Below are 17,653 nucleotides of genomic sequence, written 5' to 3'. Positions count from 1 at the left end.
TTAACTTTCTAAGCACCTCTTCTGCCTAACATTGGATTCATACATGCACTCCAATGTGCCAAGTGAGCTGGCTCAGCATACTGGTATGCAACTCAACACACTGTCACATCCATATGACAATTTTCAGGTTTGTCATTTTGTTGTTTGTTCAGTTAGGAGAGGAAATGATTTTAGGTTCTGTGAAATTTTGAAAGTATGGCTAAGTCAGGTATTACATGACAATTTGAAAATGCTGTACTAAAGGCGATTCATACTCTGTTCAACTCTGCAGATATCTAAAATTGCTGTTTAATTAAAATGTAAGATGGCTAAGATTTTTGAAACTAAGTTAGCAGATTCACTTGTGCAACATTTTGCAATAAAATTAACCAGAGATGTTTTCCAGCTTATAACTTTTACTTGGTTTAAAAGGTTGGCTTTGGCGTATGGCTTCATCCTGCTCAATTCCACTGATTTTCGCAAAGAACTTTCCAAATTAACTTGTAACTTTAAAAAAAAAGTGGCACATATGAAAACATCTTCACAATTAGAAATATTAACTCTATTGTATCTTTTATAGGGGTGTTTGTGGTCAGGTATTTTATGGCACCTGAATCAGTAAATTGTTTTTTCTTAATTGGGCCTCCTAAGAAATACATCAAGGCCCATCCTAGCCAAGCTAAAAAACACACAGTACAGAGCTTAACATTTAACAGAAGGAAGCGTGTTGTATGTAGTCAAACCTCTGTAAGCACACAGAATAATAAACAGAGTATCTTTTCATCCTATTATGCTCCTCCACAATAGCAACAGCTCCAATCCCAGTCTTTCCAGACACACCCTGAATATATCTTTAGCATAACTGATTTTGCAAGCAGTACCAGACTCCCCCAAATGGGCAAGAAGAGTGTATGTGTGGAAAGTCAATTCACAGAGGCACATTAAACACATGGAGAAGAAATTCTTAAAAGCAATATTTAAGAACTCCAGATCTTCAATACATGGAGGAAAGAGGATAGCTTACATACTTATGGGTAATTTATAGGCTTTACAAGTCACCACCTAACGATGCTGTTACGTATCCTTGTAGCTGTTGTGATAAGCCTCCTATGATTTGCAAGGTTATTTTTCAAAGGATTCCTGCCTCTAGGGGAGTTGCCATTTTGCACTGCTGCAGCCTCTTCCATAGGCAGTGCATAGTGTCATTTCAGAATGTCTTTTATTTGTTGTTTTCCTAGATGTAAATTCAAAAGCCATTTGGAAAATATGTCTGCAGTGGTCCTTTGGTATGGAAGGCCAGCTAATGTTCACAACCCCGGTATCTTCTATGTATGCTACAGCTGGTAGGACTGGCCAACATCTCACCCAATCACTGGTTATTCCTCCCACGATTTTCTTAACACAATGCTGTCATGAAGATAAACATCTACTGATGGGAATCCCTTATAAGACAGGGTGCTTAGCCATTCAGTGACAAATCTTATTGGTTCCTTGCTTCCTCCAATCCTCCCCCATGATATTTCAGCCATTATACCTCAGCAAACTGAAACAATGCAGACTCCTCAGTTTGTTTTACAGCTCCCAGGACTCCAGGCTGTGATGTGCTTGAAGAGATCTGTTAGGAAAACAATTATGTTTGTATTACCTAACTCTTCAGTTTCAATATCAAACATCAATGTGCTATATTTCTGATCCATCATACAGAAAGACTCCTGATACCGAAGAGCATGCAAATGAGTCCCAGCACACCTGTACAAGGAACAGTATCTGCCTTCCAGGAGACACGTAAATGGGTGATCTGTGAAATAGTGATCTTGAATTGTTTTTCACAAGGAAAATCTTTCCTAGGATCAATAGAACAGGCTAAGACTTTTTTGAAGGGCTTTTATTTGCCCTCTGATATGTCAGAAGAGGGTTAGCAACAAAAACTTAACACTATATTGTATTTCACAGTTCAGTGAAAGATCTGAGACTGCAGAATGGTGGTGCTGATAGAGCACAAATTGCTACTTAGCACGGAAGGTAAGCATGGACAGGGACACAATGTGTGCAGGTACCTTGAGATACCAGACCTATCCCAGACACTAAGGTAACTGCATTTTATACTGTTTAACTTGTGTCAATTATTTTTGTTGCAAATGACACCTCTAATTAATGTTAGACCTTGGTAGAAGTACCAGTTATTTTGCCATTGACCCACACACCTACCATGCACCAGTTAGGTGCAGCCTCACTACAGGCTGTTTAAAAGCCTTGAAAAGTATGACTAGCTAATATACATTTCTCATTACTGATCATCAGTGAGCTACTTCTAAACTGCATGTTTTAGCAGTGCAGATGAGCTTGTTTCCTGGCATCCGCTGAAGTTGTTCTTTGAGGGGTAAGGAAAAGCCAGGGGTCACAAGCCCTTAGCAAGAGCATACCTTGCAGCCCACAACACAATTCCAGCCTACCACCACATGGCTCTAGCACTTTCCTACTTGGCCACTGTAAAATGAACTGAAACAATTAAGTGAGCTGGTATTTGTCTTATTCTTTGAAAGATTTAGCAGTGAAATTCAAGAAACAGACTGTTATCAAGAGGAACTATACAAAGTATGACATTGCAAAAGCATCTTAGAAATACTGGAAGATGGATGATGAATTATTACCATAGAAGTATCATAAGTGACACTGGAATTAAACAATTTTAAGAAGCTTTTAACTATTGCTTTTCATTGCTGGCACACCAGGCATTTCTTCTTCCTAACAAGAAAAGCCAGCAGGTTGTTTAAAAGCCTAATTATAGGTTATGTATTTCACTGTGGCCATTACCTTTAATCAGAAATAAAGGATCAGTGCTTTATTTCTAATACATTTTGAAACCCTCAGATCTTAAGTTGGAACTCAAGATCTTGTGGGTTGATGTTAAAACAAAAGACAAAACAAAACAAACAAATTTTCACATTTTCTGCGTGCTAGGATTGCAATGTATCTGCTCTGTTAGGGAGAAGTATGAAGGTGCACACAGCAATGAGTATTAAAAACACGAGAGTCAGATTCACAGCTGGTGAATAAAACTGGTAATAAGAAGCAGCCCCTGCTATGACAAAAATTGCTTTCCATATGCACTTACTCAAATACCACCCAGCGTCCTGGACAATCAATATTTAGACTGGAGTTGGAAAGACACAAACAAGAAAGTGAGACTTGCAGAGGACCAGGATTTTTTGCAACCTCATTCTTGTTGTGTTAGTTATGTCAATGAAATCCATTAAAAAACTTGGGATGAAATAGTGTATACTTTAAAAAAACCCAAACCACAGTTGCACTTCTAGCAATAACTGGAAATATGTTGACAAAAATATTGTACATTGCAAAACTAAAGCATAGTTGCATTAGAGCTATTTGGTGGTTACAGAAGAGAAGAAAATTTTGGAAATTCTAGAACTACGGTTATTTTTGATGGAGTCAACGACTAAAGCAGACACAATAGATAAAGGACATAATGTAACATCCAAATACACATGTTAAAACTTTAGTTAGTAAGACTAGTTTAAAACTAAGTGCAGGAATGACACATCTCTAAATTACTGCTTAAACCACAGCTCCATTATTGCAGTAGGGTTTCCACCATGTTCCTAAACACACTCTCCTGCACTTCCAGTCTGACCTATCTACCTGATAAATGATCCACTACCACAAACACAAGAAGGAACAAATAAAAGCATGAATTTTAGTTAAAGATTTTTGATTTCTCTTTCAGCTGAACATCAGATACTTCTTAAAAGGAAAACACTGGGGAAGACAACCCTTTTAAAGAAACTCACCTCTGCAAACTGAAACAATGATGACTTCTGACAGGTTTCTGTAGAATTAGTTGCATCGGATTGGCAAGTACTTGAGGAAACCTGAAACAAGGAGCGTGCAGAGTAAGACCTCAAAGGTGCTTCTTTCAAGCTAAGAACAACAGTGAGCAAAACAAAATACCAGGCAGCAGTAACAAGAAGCAGTGTCCAAGAGAAGATGGGCAATCTAATGTTTCACAGTCCTGGACACGTTAAATCAAATTTATAGGTGAAAACATAGTTTAGCACCCATTTCAATGCATTTGAAAAATCACCTAAGAAGAAACACCACAAAAACAGCAGTTGTTTTTTTTTTTTCTTTTATAATTCCAAACTTTGCAAAAGAGTTTTATGCAGCAGAATACTAAACTGATGATATCGGGCTACACACACAACTACCTTGTATTGGTGATGCTCTCAACACTGCTATATCTGTAATTTGTACTACCATTCTGAACACGAAAATTACTTAGAAGGTAAAAAAAAAATTTTGAAGACACTGAGGGTTGCTAAGTGACAGAAATGTTTATTAGAAAAATAATCTCCAATCACCAAGCAGCATGAAAATAGGTAGTTAAGGGTACCACAAGCCTCAGATTGCTCAAATAATGTACCTAAACATCCATTTAGGGGTGCTTATGAAAAACAGTGCAAGAAAGAGTCATAACTTCTGAATCAAAATACAAAGAAATGACTGTTCAAAAAACAACAGCCTTATTCGAATTAACACACAGCTTAGCTGTACTATTCTTATTAGCCAGAAATGTGTTAATCAAGCATCATTCTGGAAAGGAATTGTATCAAATATGATACATTCATTAAATGTCACATTTGAGTGTAAAAGATTTACATGCGTAACTCCTACAAGCATAAGGTACTGTTAGTATAAAATAAGGTATGTAACGTGGCTTACAGGAAATGGAAGAAAGGAAGGAGGCTTTGTGGGATTTTGTAGAAAAAGTAACAGGATGGATTTTTTTTTTCCCTAACCATTTGTAATTTTTCATGAAATTTCAGTTTATTTAAAACATTGAGGCAAATGTGTTTTTTCTCATATTTATTACCAAAACAAGTATGTCAATAGCATTTTAGTGAATGCACACATGAGATTTAGCTAGCAACTGCATCTGTTGCTGGTAAGCACAAAACACCACAGAATAAGCAGGCCTACAGCACATGCAGTTTGTACTGCTGCTGCTGCTGTTTGTCCAAGATGCTTAAGCACTGCAATAGCACCAGTGGCATTTTGTTTTAGGAATCTGCTACCCATACTCCCCTGAAAACACTAAATCCAAGTGTAGCAACCCACACAGGCCAAGGGGAACTATACCACACGACAATCTGCTTACGTACACAGTCAAACCTGTTTCTTCCCTGCCATAAAACCAAGCAGTAACAGTGCCTCCTATGGTCTATGCTTCCATTACATTTATTAAACACCAAGCAGGATGTTTTATCAGTGTACTATGGGAGTATACCAACCCAACGGGTTACAAAGAATGTATTTTTAATGCCTGTCTTTTGCTTTTTCAATGGTTTGTGTTACTGTTTTCACTGATGTAATGCTTATTACTGCTTTTCTCATGTTTCTGTATGATTTGTTTAAGATGTCTGTGCCTCAGCAGTTGTGTGGACTGTATCAGGGATTCATATCGATCTTGCTGCTGTTGAGTGATCCATCTCTGAAAGTCCGAGTCTCTGCACTGGTGTGAAATATACAAGGGTGCTGCTTGCACGTCTGAGCGCTCACTTGGTTATTTCAGGCTGGGATTCTTCTGGGTTACTTCACTGGTGGGATTCTCCCAGGAATAACCAAATTCGGGAAATAGTTCCCCATATAACTTAAATTTTCTGCAGTTCGACCAGCTGCCTTATGCAGCTTAGTTTGTGGCGCCTGTTGAAACAGTTAGTTTGCAATCGGAGCCTATTCAACGTGCTGCACGAAAGGGCACTATTTTGCTTAGGAGAAGCGATGTGAACGAGGAAGCCATGTGAAACTTCTCTGCTCCCCGAGGCAGGCACTGCAGGGCCACGCATGCCTGAACTCTGCCCACCGACCGTAACAGAGACCGTGGCTTTGCAGCTTCCTCTGCCTATCTAGGGGCATGTCCATGTGAACGTGTTGACACACGCCCAAGCTGGCACGGCACAAACCAACTCTGAGCTAGGAGCCATTGACCCACGCCACCCCAGGAGCACCATGCTGGAGTGGAGAAGCCCTCCTGAGAGCAGCTATTACAGCTCAGCCCCTGCAATACAAGCGCTGTAAAGCACTTGCTAGCCAGGTGGGCGCAGAGAGGGAGGACGAGCCTTCTCATTGCCTCTGAGGCCACGTGCTGGGGGTCCGGCACAGCTTGTTCACCTTGTGGTACAGGAACCACAAGCCGTGGAAGGTGTGAAGCCTGGTTTCCTCCAGCTTTGTGTGTAAAGGACAGATTGCTGGTGCTCACTAACTCAGAGGTGATTTTGTGGTTAGAACAACCATACTTTTCCTACCAATTTCCATTATCTTTAAAAAGTTAATGCTGTTGCCTTTGCTTGACAGAAGCACTAATTTCAGCTTGTTTTTTCTGCTCTGCTCCTCCCCACACACTCCTCACTTGTGGGAAATTTATTATCTCCAGGACTTCTAACCTCTGCCAGGCTGAACCTGATCAAAGTGTTAAAATAGTTATCGGAGGGAATGGATGCACAGATAGTGCCATTGCATCCATCTTGTTTCCTGCTGTCATAAAATGTTCTCAACATCTCCTCATTTCGTCTCCTCTTTCCTCCTCCCAGCTTACCCCGTGCAGACCTGGCATTGCACGCAAGATAGACTTTTGCTCTCAAAGAGAAGGAAACCGCAAAGATAATGCCTCTGTAGCCTCCCTTTCCCTGCAGGTTACCGTAACCTGCTCTAAAACGGATCACATCAAACGAAGGTGAAGGACAGCCCCTGCCTCACCTTCCGCACTGACCGACTGATGTGCCGGGAAGTGGAAAGGGGAGAAACTGGTAGAAGAGCCAGGTTTTGGACTACACTTCAAATTCCGGGATTTCTGGGCAGCAACCTACAGACAGGCCACTAGGTGCTGCTGTAAGGCAAGCAAAGGGCCTGACGAGCAAGGAAGGGAGATGTGCAGGGAGGGCAAGCAAGCAGTGCTCCTCACCCAGCTTCAGCCTTTCTCGTAAATAACTTGCTGTGAGGACCAGGCTTTGCTTAGCACAACGACAGTAGCTGGAGCAGACCCGTCTGGAGTTTCTGCTCGGGTGTTCAACAAAATATGAGCATATACACACCACAGTCTTGTGTAACTGATGAAAGGACCCAAAAACCAGGTGGAAACTCACTGCATATCCAAGTCCTTGTTTAGTGCCGATAAGATCTGTAGCTTCTCTTGCCTATCTGCTTAGTAACTCCAGCTGCTGCTTGGAAATCAATCACATACCAACACTGAATTCTGTTATCAGAAGACAAAACTCTCTAGTCTACTGAAAAAAATTACAAAAATAGGAACATAACCGGTGACATACAGAGATGGCAACTGAAGTCTCAAAGCAATTTTGTAAATATCGCTGTTGTGCATCTTCCCTTCCTCCTGCTGGCGCCTGTTTGCTTTGTTACCTGACATCTGGCCTTCTGACAACTCGAAGGTTAAACACCTGACTTGAAAAGTCCCTATACATCCATTTAACATACACTTGACAGAAAATCAGCGGGCACTGAATACATTTACGTGGGATTAGCAAACCTGTCAGTATCATTTCCCTCATCTTCTCCCAAGTTCTAAGCAAACTGTGCCAGTGCTGCCCTCCTTTTTATTAACCATTTTAAAGATGGTAATAGTATTTAAGATCTATGCTTACAAGGCCACCCAAGTCTGCATAATCATACACGTGCACAAGCAGTCAAACTGCTTGTTGACAAGTAATCTTGTGTCTGGTGGTCCCCCAGTTTAAGAACCATATATATGCATGTGTATTGTACATGTACACACACATGCTTTAATGATAATGAAGACCACATGATATCATTTAGAGCATTCTTTTCAAAATGACACTGCATCTGTCCTTTTTTTTTTTTTAAATAGAAATGCCAGGGTTTTAGATATACGACATGTATCTTACATGCATATAAAAAAACGCTGTATTTTCCATAGTTAAACAACTTCTGAACCTTTTCACTGACAATACCTCAGCAGTCACGTTAAGTACACCAAATTCTCCCTCATGTCAATACCAACTCTAACACAACACAACTAACCCTCCTCCACTGAAGAGGAAAGCAGCTTACCAATTGTACAATGAATTCTTCAGCTTCTTACTGAGCCTGGCATACCACCTCCTAGCATGTTCTGCTAACCTCCCAAATGCTGGTTTGAGCACGAAACTGTTTTCAAGCACAAGCATGGAAATCGAACCATAGGTTGTCCCACAGGCATGCAAAGATGAACACCTTATGTATCCTCTGTCCACAACCCTGAGGATGGGAAGCCAGAAGTGCTGTTCTGTTATTCAAGTCTAAATAGGTTTAGGATCTTTACTGCATTTGGGGAAACACAAGCCTAAGAAATACTTGCTCCCTATCTAATCACCACTGAAACACTGAATCAAAAGGAAACAAAGGAAAATGGAAGACACACCAGGGCTGCCACATAAAGAAACTGAGGAAGTTTCCCAGTGCACAGAAACACAGCTGGAGACTTAATTCCTGCTGACACACAGTTAGGAGGACTGAACATCATCCACTTGGGTCCCTTTGAGAATACCAAGCACCCAGATTGCTCTGGAGGATGTATTTTACATAGGGGACCCTCTGAAAGATTTGGAGATGTGCAGTTTTGTTCCCTGGGAAAGTGCTCTGACACTTACCTGCTTCTCAGATAGTGTAGGACACTATCTGTAGGACAATTAAAGTATGGTAACTTACTAGTAAGTATGGGCTAATTTCTGGCCCACCATGATTCTAGCTACAGACAACAAATCCCTCAACTAGTTTTTTTCAGGCTGTATTTATGACAATTATTTTGCTCTACATTTTGGGGGAAAGCAGATTACACAGCTTGCCTCTTTGACGTGGAGGGCCGGGTTTCAAAAGAAGACTACAGGCCCAAAAAGAGCACAGAACAGTATGGCCTATACATAAAGTAAATACTGCATCACAAGCCATATTGCATGCTTCTATCAGAAAAAACAGGGTTTATGTAGATGCATGGGAAATGTGTCTTTTGCTCAAAAAAGAAAATCCTGATTAAAAAAAAAGTTCATATACTCAAACAGTCACACAACATCCTTTTTGATTTGTCTCTAAATCCACATGTAGATTTTATTCCCTCACTGCCATCTGAAATCATACTACTTGAGGCACTTTTCATGTAAAGTCAAGAAAACTCAACTCAAAAGGTCATAGCAAAGACCCTTCTTAATGGAACTGAGTATCTGACTACAATACACCTTCCCTCTCATTTAAACATAACAGCATAGTAAAAACAGTTTTTAAACTCCAAGCCGAGAGATTCGACGTTTGAAAAATACAGGATATTCTCATGTTAGCACAAAATAATCAATTTATTTTCACTTCTTTGCCAACCTTACCCTCGTGTTTCTTATTTTTCATGCTGCAGCACAGAAAGCCAGTACCCACATCTGCACAAAGGCTTCCATTGCTTTAACTGGTTGGTGTGCAAAGCATTGAGGAGTCTTGGCTTGGTCTTGGTAGTACAGGAGCAATCCATCTCAAATGCACTACACATTTTGCATTTGGGGGTATCACATATAAATTGTTAATTATTGCTTTTCCTTTCAATAACAACAACAACAAAAAAAGAAACCCTCCTCGCTTCCACAGCTCTTCTTTCCAGGCTAGAGATTTATGGCAGTGACTACCTATTTTACCCAACATACAAGCCACCTTTTGAACAATTTTCAAAGCTGGCCCAAAAAATAGATCATAAATAACAATCAGTCTAAAGAAAGACCAGATATCTCTGCACTACTGGAGATATGCAGGAACACTTTTATTTACTAGACTCCTTCGTAAAAACAAAATGTTTGTGATGGCAACTGAACTACAAACTTCTTTTTAGACAAACAGACTTAGTGAATAGGAGTAGACTGCGATACTTTGATTACCTGTTAGCACCTGCATGGTTTCAGAATGCATATATAATGACACTGTATGGAAATTATTAGGTATTTATTTTGCTATTAGTGCCAAGGCCACAGTTGTGTGAAGCACTGCACAAGCATATGAAATCCTTGCCCAAAAGAGCTTGCAAACCACCTGTCTAACGCAGTCATTGTATTTCAACCCTTCTACCTGTGACAATATCCTCTCATGGGGCAGACTTGCCTGGTCTGATCAAATATTCCCTCAGCAGAGTTAATATTGAACTGATCCAAAAACTGGGCCTAACCTCTATGTTCACAGTTAGGATACAAGGCTCATATCCCAGGGCTCATGCTTCAGTCCCACCCAAAGTTACCCAACATGTATCTTAAATTTCATTTCCCACTGGGCAAATATTCCTCTTTAGAGCTCTCTTTAAACTGAAAGATGAGAGTTTCTTACCTCTTGTGCAGTCAGGGCATGTTCCCCTGCTAGAAGCAGCATACTCAGGCCTCCCATTTGTGTAGGATCTGTTAAAAGAGTAAAACCAAATCTTAAGTTTATTCATTTGCTTGTTTAAATAACCTACCATTTGCAGCATTAAACCCCCAGAAGACTACTTGTCACAGACACTCTAAGCAAGCTGCCATAAAAGGCAGTTCAAGAGAATCACAAATAACCATTTCTGTACCCTCTGGGAGAGGCTTTCAAAGCTGTTTGAAGGATTTAATTGGATTTGTGTGCTTAACACCCCATTGCGTGGATTTACAATTTTACTGCCAAAGGTTTTATGTACTACAGAGATGGATATCTTTAAAACAGCAACTGTAATGATCTCATACATAAATATACACAAAGATGCTCTAATATTGCACATGTTTATAACTCAATGGATGCTCCTACTGAGGGAGTGGTTCCCTTCCTTAGCCACTGAACAAGTAAAAGGATGGAACAAAATGACATGATCAAGCTCTGAAGCAAAATTTCTATTTTCATTTAGCTTTAATTTAGAGCTACATTTAGTGGTGAAAAGTGCCAGCCTGACAGCTCTGAAGCATGACGCGCTTGATCCTCTGTGCCAGAACAGCGCAGGCAGTGGCCAGGCAAGCTGCCTACCTACTTGTTGCCTTGCCAATACAATATATAATTGAGGAAAGTAAAATGGAGATATAAATGTTCTTTCTCCAAGTATTTGATGCTGACAGTTTCTCGCCTCCAGCCTTCCTGCACCTCAGGAGCTTGGAAAATGACAACAAGAAGTGAAAGTAGTGAACAATGGCACTACATTACTCATGGAGTGGCTTTTCCACTCAGAAGAGTGGCTGCTCTTCATCATTATGAAGACTAATTGTCTGATTTTGGGGGAGTGCCTTGGAAGCAACGCAGAGGCCCGATTTAACAGTGTAATGTAGAGAGAGGGAGACAGCCTGTGGCCCAAATGTCTCGCACAACATCCACAGTGTGAAAGAAAGGGAAGCATTATCCTTGCTGTATTGCTGAGACACCAACTTCAGTAATAATGAGGCACCAAAGATAAGTAACTTTCCCCAGGTTTCACTAAGCACGCACTCACATTTTCCAATTTCCTTTCACTAAACTATACAAAAACTTTCTCTACAACAATAGATTACACGTGCCTGGGACCATTCCCTGGAATGGAGGCCAACTGGCACAATTACCCATGTCCATTTGGTTGCATTTTGCTATGCAAAATTTAGATGCAGAATAACTGCATCCACAACGCCCACTGGGAAATCCCCTTGCCCACTCCCACTCATGAGCAGTGCAGAGGAATTTATTGAGCTTCTCAGCTGACATGAGCCAAACCTGCATCTGTAAGCCTCCAAACGATTTAGTGCTACGGATGATCAAGGTCCAGTTCATGGGAATACTCCTTGGTGCTGTTTAATTCAATACCACAGATGCTGCCAAAAGTTCTCCCTCAGACAGCATCTCGCACTGACATTCACAGGGTAAGTTTTTTCATTTCAATACTCTCTTAAAACAGCAGTAAACAGAAGCTGAGGAAAGCAATGTGAATAAACCAGGCTCATCCACTCAAGGACAGAAGAGTGCCTCATTATCTTAAGAACATAGCCTAAATCACATCTGGCTTCAAACCCAATGTTCAACTGGAATTAATTTTTTCCTTTACCATAATAAACAGGTAGAAGGTGTGCAGGGTTTTTTCTGGTTTTGTTTTTTTTAAAAGAACTTTTTACTTTAAATAAAAAAGGGAACAAAAGGTTTTAAGTTTCTACAAAAAGACAAGGCACTATCAGAAGTGTAGGATCTAGTAACAAGAAGCGGTTGAAGAAATGGAGACAGAAAATGGGAAGGGCCAGCAAGTATCTAAGCACAATTCGTAAGTGAAACGATCTTGTCAGCACAGCACTTTTTGCCATCAAAATACTTGATCAGAAACAGTTCAGTCCTTCAAAAAAAGGGAACATCAGAGCAATTCAGAAGTGACAAGTGAACATGTATCTTGAAAGATAATGCCTGAGCAGGCAATTAATTTGGAGGAAGCAGAGATGGGAAGCAATCTCCAGGCCCATCGTAAACTTACTGAGCTCCACATTAAATAGTAAGGGCTTGGCTAGTTGCTTTCTACTTTCTTTATTCCCATTGGAAGGCTGTTGCAGAACCCAAATCTTCTAAGCATTAAGAGCTTTCTTCCAGTTTTCAGTTTAAATTTACTCAGGGCCAGGTGGTATACATTCTTTCTGGTGCCTGCATCCTTAAGATTAAATAACTGTTCTCCCTAAATGGTATTTCCCTCTTCTGCATTTACAGGAGTCACCCTACTCTTCTTCCACCTGCTTCCGTAGCCCAAGCAAATCAAGATCTCCTGATGTCATCAAGCATGTCCATCTCCCACAGTCCCAGCGATCCCTGTAGCTCTCCTCTCCAGTTATTCCAGGTGGAGTTCATCTTTCTTGTACATGAATGACCAGCAGAACAACCATGTCAGATGAGCTGTGATCTGTTCAATGGCATTAACTCTTCTCTACAGTTCCTGAAAACACTTTGCCTGACACACTGTAGTACAGCACTTTCTTATGCCCACATCATACCAATGGCTCCCAGCTGCTCTCTTGTGCTTCACTTTAGTTACCTGTGGGTCTTCTTCCCCCTCCTTAGCTTTGGCCAACTGGAGAACAGCCAGCTTATGGCTCTAAAACCTTTCCCCCTCTTCTAAATATCTTCTTGGTGGTCTCAGCTTTCTGCCCTTCAAGTAAGTAGCTTATCATAACAGGACAAGGATAGGACTGTTTTTTCCCCAAGTCAGCAAACAGCTAAACTGTTTATTTAAATATAAAAATTAAGAGGGACAAAAAAAATACAGCTAAGTGGAAAGTGAAAGTTTAATTTGGAGCTTAAACAACTTGAATATTTATGCTGCAGCTATAGCAGAGGGCTGGCACTTAAACATCTGATCATGATAAGAACAAAAATCCTTCCACTAAGGTTTCAAATCACAAAATAACTTCATCTAAGGGAAGACAAAATGTACATATGCAAACACTTCCACAGTTTATAGTGCCTTCTCAGCACAACAATGTTTCTCTTTCAGCACTAAGAACTTACTGGTATGAAAAATTAAGAATTTTAAGTGCCATTTTAAAGCAATTTGCAGTTAAATCAACAATAGTGAGAAAATACCACATACATTTGACTTGCAGAATAGGAGGTGATTCATGACCTTCCCAACAGCTTTTAATATCGATGAAACTTAAAACCATCTCACTATTTGGGAATGACATACTTCGTTAGTATTGGCCTGGTTAGAAACTCAGCAGGCTCGTTTGTTCATCATCACAATTTTTCAGTCAGAGGAAAGAAAGAACTGAGGAAGAACTAAGCAGAAGGAAGGCCAGCAGGTACCAGTTTCAACTAACTTTTACCTGGGTGCAGAATTAAGCTTCTTTCTAAAAAAGAAAAATGGCATCTCTATCAGGATATTGCTTACTCTAGGAAGTGTCTTTTTTCCACCCTTTGCTTCACTAAAAAGCTTTTTGGCTCAGATGGTTTTCTTCTGATGCAGAAATGTGAAAGTATTGGGAATCTTGCACATTTGTATAGCAAAGCTGTTGCTCACTTAGCTCTGTAGTTGTGAAGGCAGATGCTGTAATGGTCACATTCACCTGTGAACAGCAGTTGTCTTTGCCCTACACCCTGCAACAGATCACAGGTGAGCCATGTCATGAGAAAAACATGCTCCGTTACAACTTCCAGGCTGGATGAGCAAGGACAGCACTAATGGGTCTGCAGGTCAGAAGCCCAATGCTGGTGCCACACCGCAGGTTCAGGACACAATGACAGGTCAACAAGAGAGGTTTAAAAGTGGGGTGATTATTGTGGGAATGCCAAAAATAAAGGAGAGATAGGGCCTGTGTGGGACTTAAAAGAAAAGAAAGGAAGATCTTACTCTCTATATATTACATTTTCCAAAATGAAACGTAGTATGTAAAAAGCAATCAAGACAGGATTAACAACTACCAACAAGTAAAACAGATTTCCTAGAATGATTCTGGAATCATATAATCCCTGTCCTAAGGAAGCTATCTGCCTTGAAGATGGAAGATGGTCAGTGGCATTTCAAAGGTAAAAGCATTTCTGACATGGTTCAGCTACATTTTAGTTCATCGGCTAGTATAAAGCTTGGATTTTAAAAGAGGTTGTGCTGGATAGAAGAGTCAGAGTTGAACTGAACTATCACATGAAGTCAAGGAGAGAAGAACACAACAAAACATATTTAGCGCAAACTGGTATATAGTTGACAAAACAGTAATCCATTTGGCACGGCAGACTTGTCGTGATTTGGATGCTGCTAACATCTCTGTCAGAAGCTCTTGTTATTTTATGAGCTATTGTTATACTCAAGAAATAGTCAGCCTTCACTGGCATGAGGACCGGAGTGAGACCCCTATGAATTACTATGCTCATTGACTCAGTCTGCAGTAAAAAACCCAAATAAATAATAATTAAAAAATTAAATCACATGTAGCACAAAAGGGCCTTCTTCAGAAATTAATGGCTCTATAGATAAAACAATGGATTAGATTAGTTTCTAATTAATTCTTAAGTTCTCTGTCCTCTGCTCTGACAGGTGTTGATTCAAGATCTCTCTGTACTCAGAAACTCTACATTTGGACAGCCCAGCAAGAGCGGTGGGGGACGGCAGACAGGTCGACCAAGGCCTATTACTTGTTCTTTGCGTTAAGTCAATAAACCTTTAAGGAGCATAGAAGTTACTCCTCTGATAGCAAAAGCAGAACAGGATGAAGGGGCTTGCGATTTTTAGAACTGGTCTCCCATATATCATAACTATGTAGCATGAAAAAAACCTTTATTTTGATCACATTTCACAGTTCCTTCATAGCCAGAAGGAATTTCATTACAGGAATTTTCATACCACTATACTGGCAAAAAGGTATAAATGCCATTTTATCCCTTTTTATCCTTTTACACTTGTTCCATAAAACCATTTTCCACTCTCCAGCTCACAATCTCTCTAAACAGAAAAGTCCTATCTGCCACACACTTGTCATAAACTAGGTAGGATATGACAAAGTTTCAAATACATCAGTGTTGTGGTTTAGCCCCAGTTGGCAATTAAATACCACCCAGCCGCTTGCTCACCCTGCCCCCGCAGTGGGATGGGGGAGAAAATCAGAAGAGCACAAGTAAGAAAACTCATGAGTTGAGATAAGAACAGTTTAATAATTGGACAAAATAACAACAACAACAACAACAACAAGGAAAACAACAAGAGAGAGAGGAACAAAATCCAGGGAAAAAAAAACAGTGATACAACTGCTCACCACCTGCCACCCAGCCAGTCCCTGAGCAGCAATGGCTACCCCCCCGGCCAACCTCCCCCAGTTTCTATACTGAGCATGACGTCATATGGTATGGAATAGCCCTTTGGCCAGTTTGGGTCACCTCTCCTGGCTGTGCCCCCTCCCAGTTTCTTGTGCACCTGGCAGAGCATGGGAAGCTGAAAAGTCCTTGACCAGTGTAAACACCACTTAGCAACAGCCAAAACATCAGCGTCTTATCAATATTATTCTCACACTAAAATCCAAAACACAGCACTATACCAGCTACTAGGAAGAAAATTAACTCTTATCCCAGCTGAAACCAGGACAATCAGTATTTATAAAATTAGAAACTTTAAACCACAAAAAAGAAAAGGAAAAAAAAAAAGAAAAAAGGGTGGTGGGGGAAAAATCATTTTCCACCTTGACTGTTAGGTTCTTGAGCTGCTGGCATTTAGCATTTGTGTCTCTGTATTTCAATGTCATGATTGCAACAGTTCTGCTATTTGTGGGTATCAGTGAGAGATTACCTGCCTTTCACCAATTCAGGCACTCCACTGATGCTTATTCACAGATTTGATTTTTTTTTTTTAATGTTTAAAAGGTTAGAATCTACCCCTCCAAGGTATAATGGGCAAAAAAGCGTATTTTAAGTGAAATTAAATTACTCTTCTCTTGATTTAAATACAAAAAGTTAGCTCCAGCAGTACATTCATCCACAAGAACGTTAACACCTCCAACTTCATAAATTCACAAGTTATTTCTGTAAGCAGCAAATTACTAAACATAGTACAACACTTGATGAAAGAGAAAAAGAATGCACACAATCAGCATGTTCCTTTTTTACTAGAAAGGGAAAATCTCTAACAGCAGATAAGCTGGAATTAAAAATCAATCAAATCTGGACCCCAAATGGGGTATGGGTTATGATGCCACATATCCGGACTCAACTCTTGAAAGCAATCATGCACTAAGGAAAATTTCAGATAGTTGTTATGCAGAGGTTTAACTAGAGTCTTGGCAACCTAATTTGGGAGAGGAAAAAGTTATTTGCACTACAGTACCACGTGCAGTAAAGAGAACTGGTATCGCAGTTCAATTTCAACGGCACATCCTCAAACAAAATAAGGATGTTACATCTGAGTAACATGGATGGAAATCTCACCTGCCATCCCAAAGTTAAGCTGTGGCATTTCTTCACTTTTAGTCACTTTCCTTGGGCTTGGTAAATCTTTTGCAGAGTCTGATGCAAAGGCCCATAGCTTTTTCCTGTTTGTAACAGTGGATGTCTGCGTTTTCACAGGTTTGTTTGTTGTGGGGCACCACTTGTATCCTGGATTTGCCTTCATAAATGCATCTTTGTACTAGAAAAGAAAAGGAAAATTACCAGTCATGACATTATACTACCCACAGGGCAATAGAGTGCACTGTGTTTAAAAGGATTTAATACAGTAAATAATCCTTAAATATCTTGATTTTTAACAGTTTAATCACATGCTTAGAGTCTGACCACCAACACAATCTATTAAGAAGAAATATTAAGATAAGTACAGCCGTATTTTAAAAAGTGGGGTTTCTCTTTCCTCTCCTGAGGGTTTATCACCCAGAGCAGGCTGAAGTTCTGATCCTGCAAACTGTTCTCCAGTGCTTGTATGCTCACTCTCTGGGAAACAGACAGCTATTTGAATTCTTTTGCAGGTACAATCTTTGTTTACTTTCTAGTTTGAATGAAATGAAAACATACATTTAGAAATAAATGCAGCATGGTGCTCTTTACCTTGCACTCATTTTTCTCTAATAGTTCTGTATTTTAGAATATTTGAGTATATGCTTTCCCAAACCAGGCACCACAAATAAACCACTACCCAGTATCATCTCATTTTCAGTAACTTCTGATTTATCGTCACAGCATTCCTTCCAAAATGTGCATA

At 40.1% G+C, this 17,653-nt stretch overlaps 1 protein-coding gene across 22 annotated transcripts in view; it reads right to left on the bottom strand.

Annotated features, from left to right (window-relative positions):
- The window catches only part of BBX (BBX high mobility group box domain containing), a 146,293-nt gene that overhangs the window by 34,316 nt on the left and 94,324 nt on the right, over positions 1-17,653 (bottom strand). For 21 of the 22 annotated variants that reach the window (XM_072884485.1, XM_072884495.1, XM_072884540.1 and 18 more), the window contains 4 exons: positions 16,888-17,086; positions 10,360-10,427; positions 3,789-3,869; positions 1,514-1,594 (listed from right to left, as the gene is read on the bottom strand). In XM_072884485.1, coding sequence (XP_072740586.1) covers positions 1,514-1,594; positions 3,789-3,869; positions 10,360-10,427; positions 16,888-17,086 — 429 coding nt within the window. The remainder of the gene's footprint in view (positions 1-1,513; positions 1,595-3,788; positions 3,870-10,359; positions 10,428-16,887; positions 17,087-17,653) is intronic. The other variant, XM_072884402.1, reaches the window with a different exon arrangement.

This window comes from Ciconia boyciana, chromosome 1, assembly GCF_034638445.1.
Source record: "Ciconia boyciana chromosome 1, ASM3463844v1, whole genome shotgun sequence".
Classification (NCBI taxonomy): Eukaryota; Metazoa; Chordata; class Aves; order Ciconiiformes; family Ciconiidae; genus Ciconia; species Ciconia boyciana.
The sequence above is the reverse complement of the archived record's forward strand: the minus strand, read 5'-3'. Positions and strand labels throughout refer to the sequence as shown.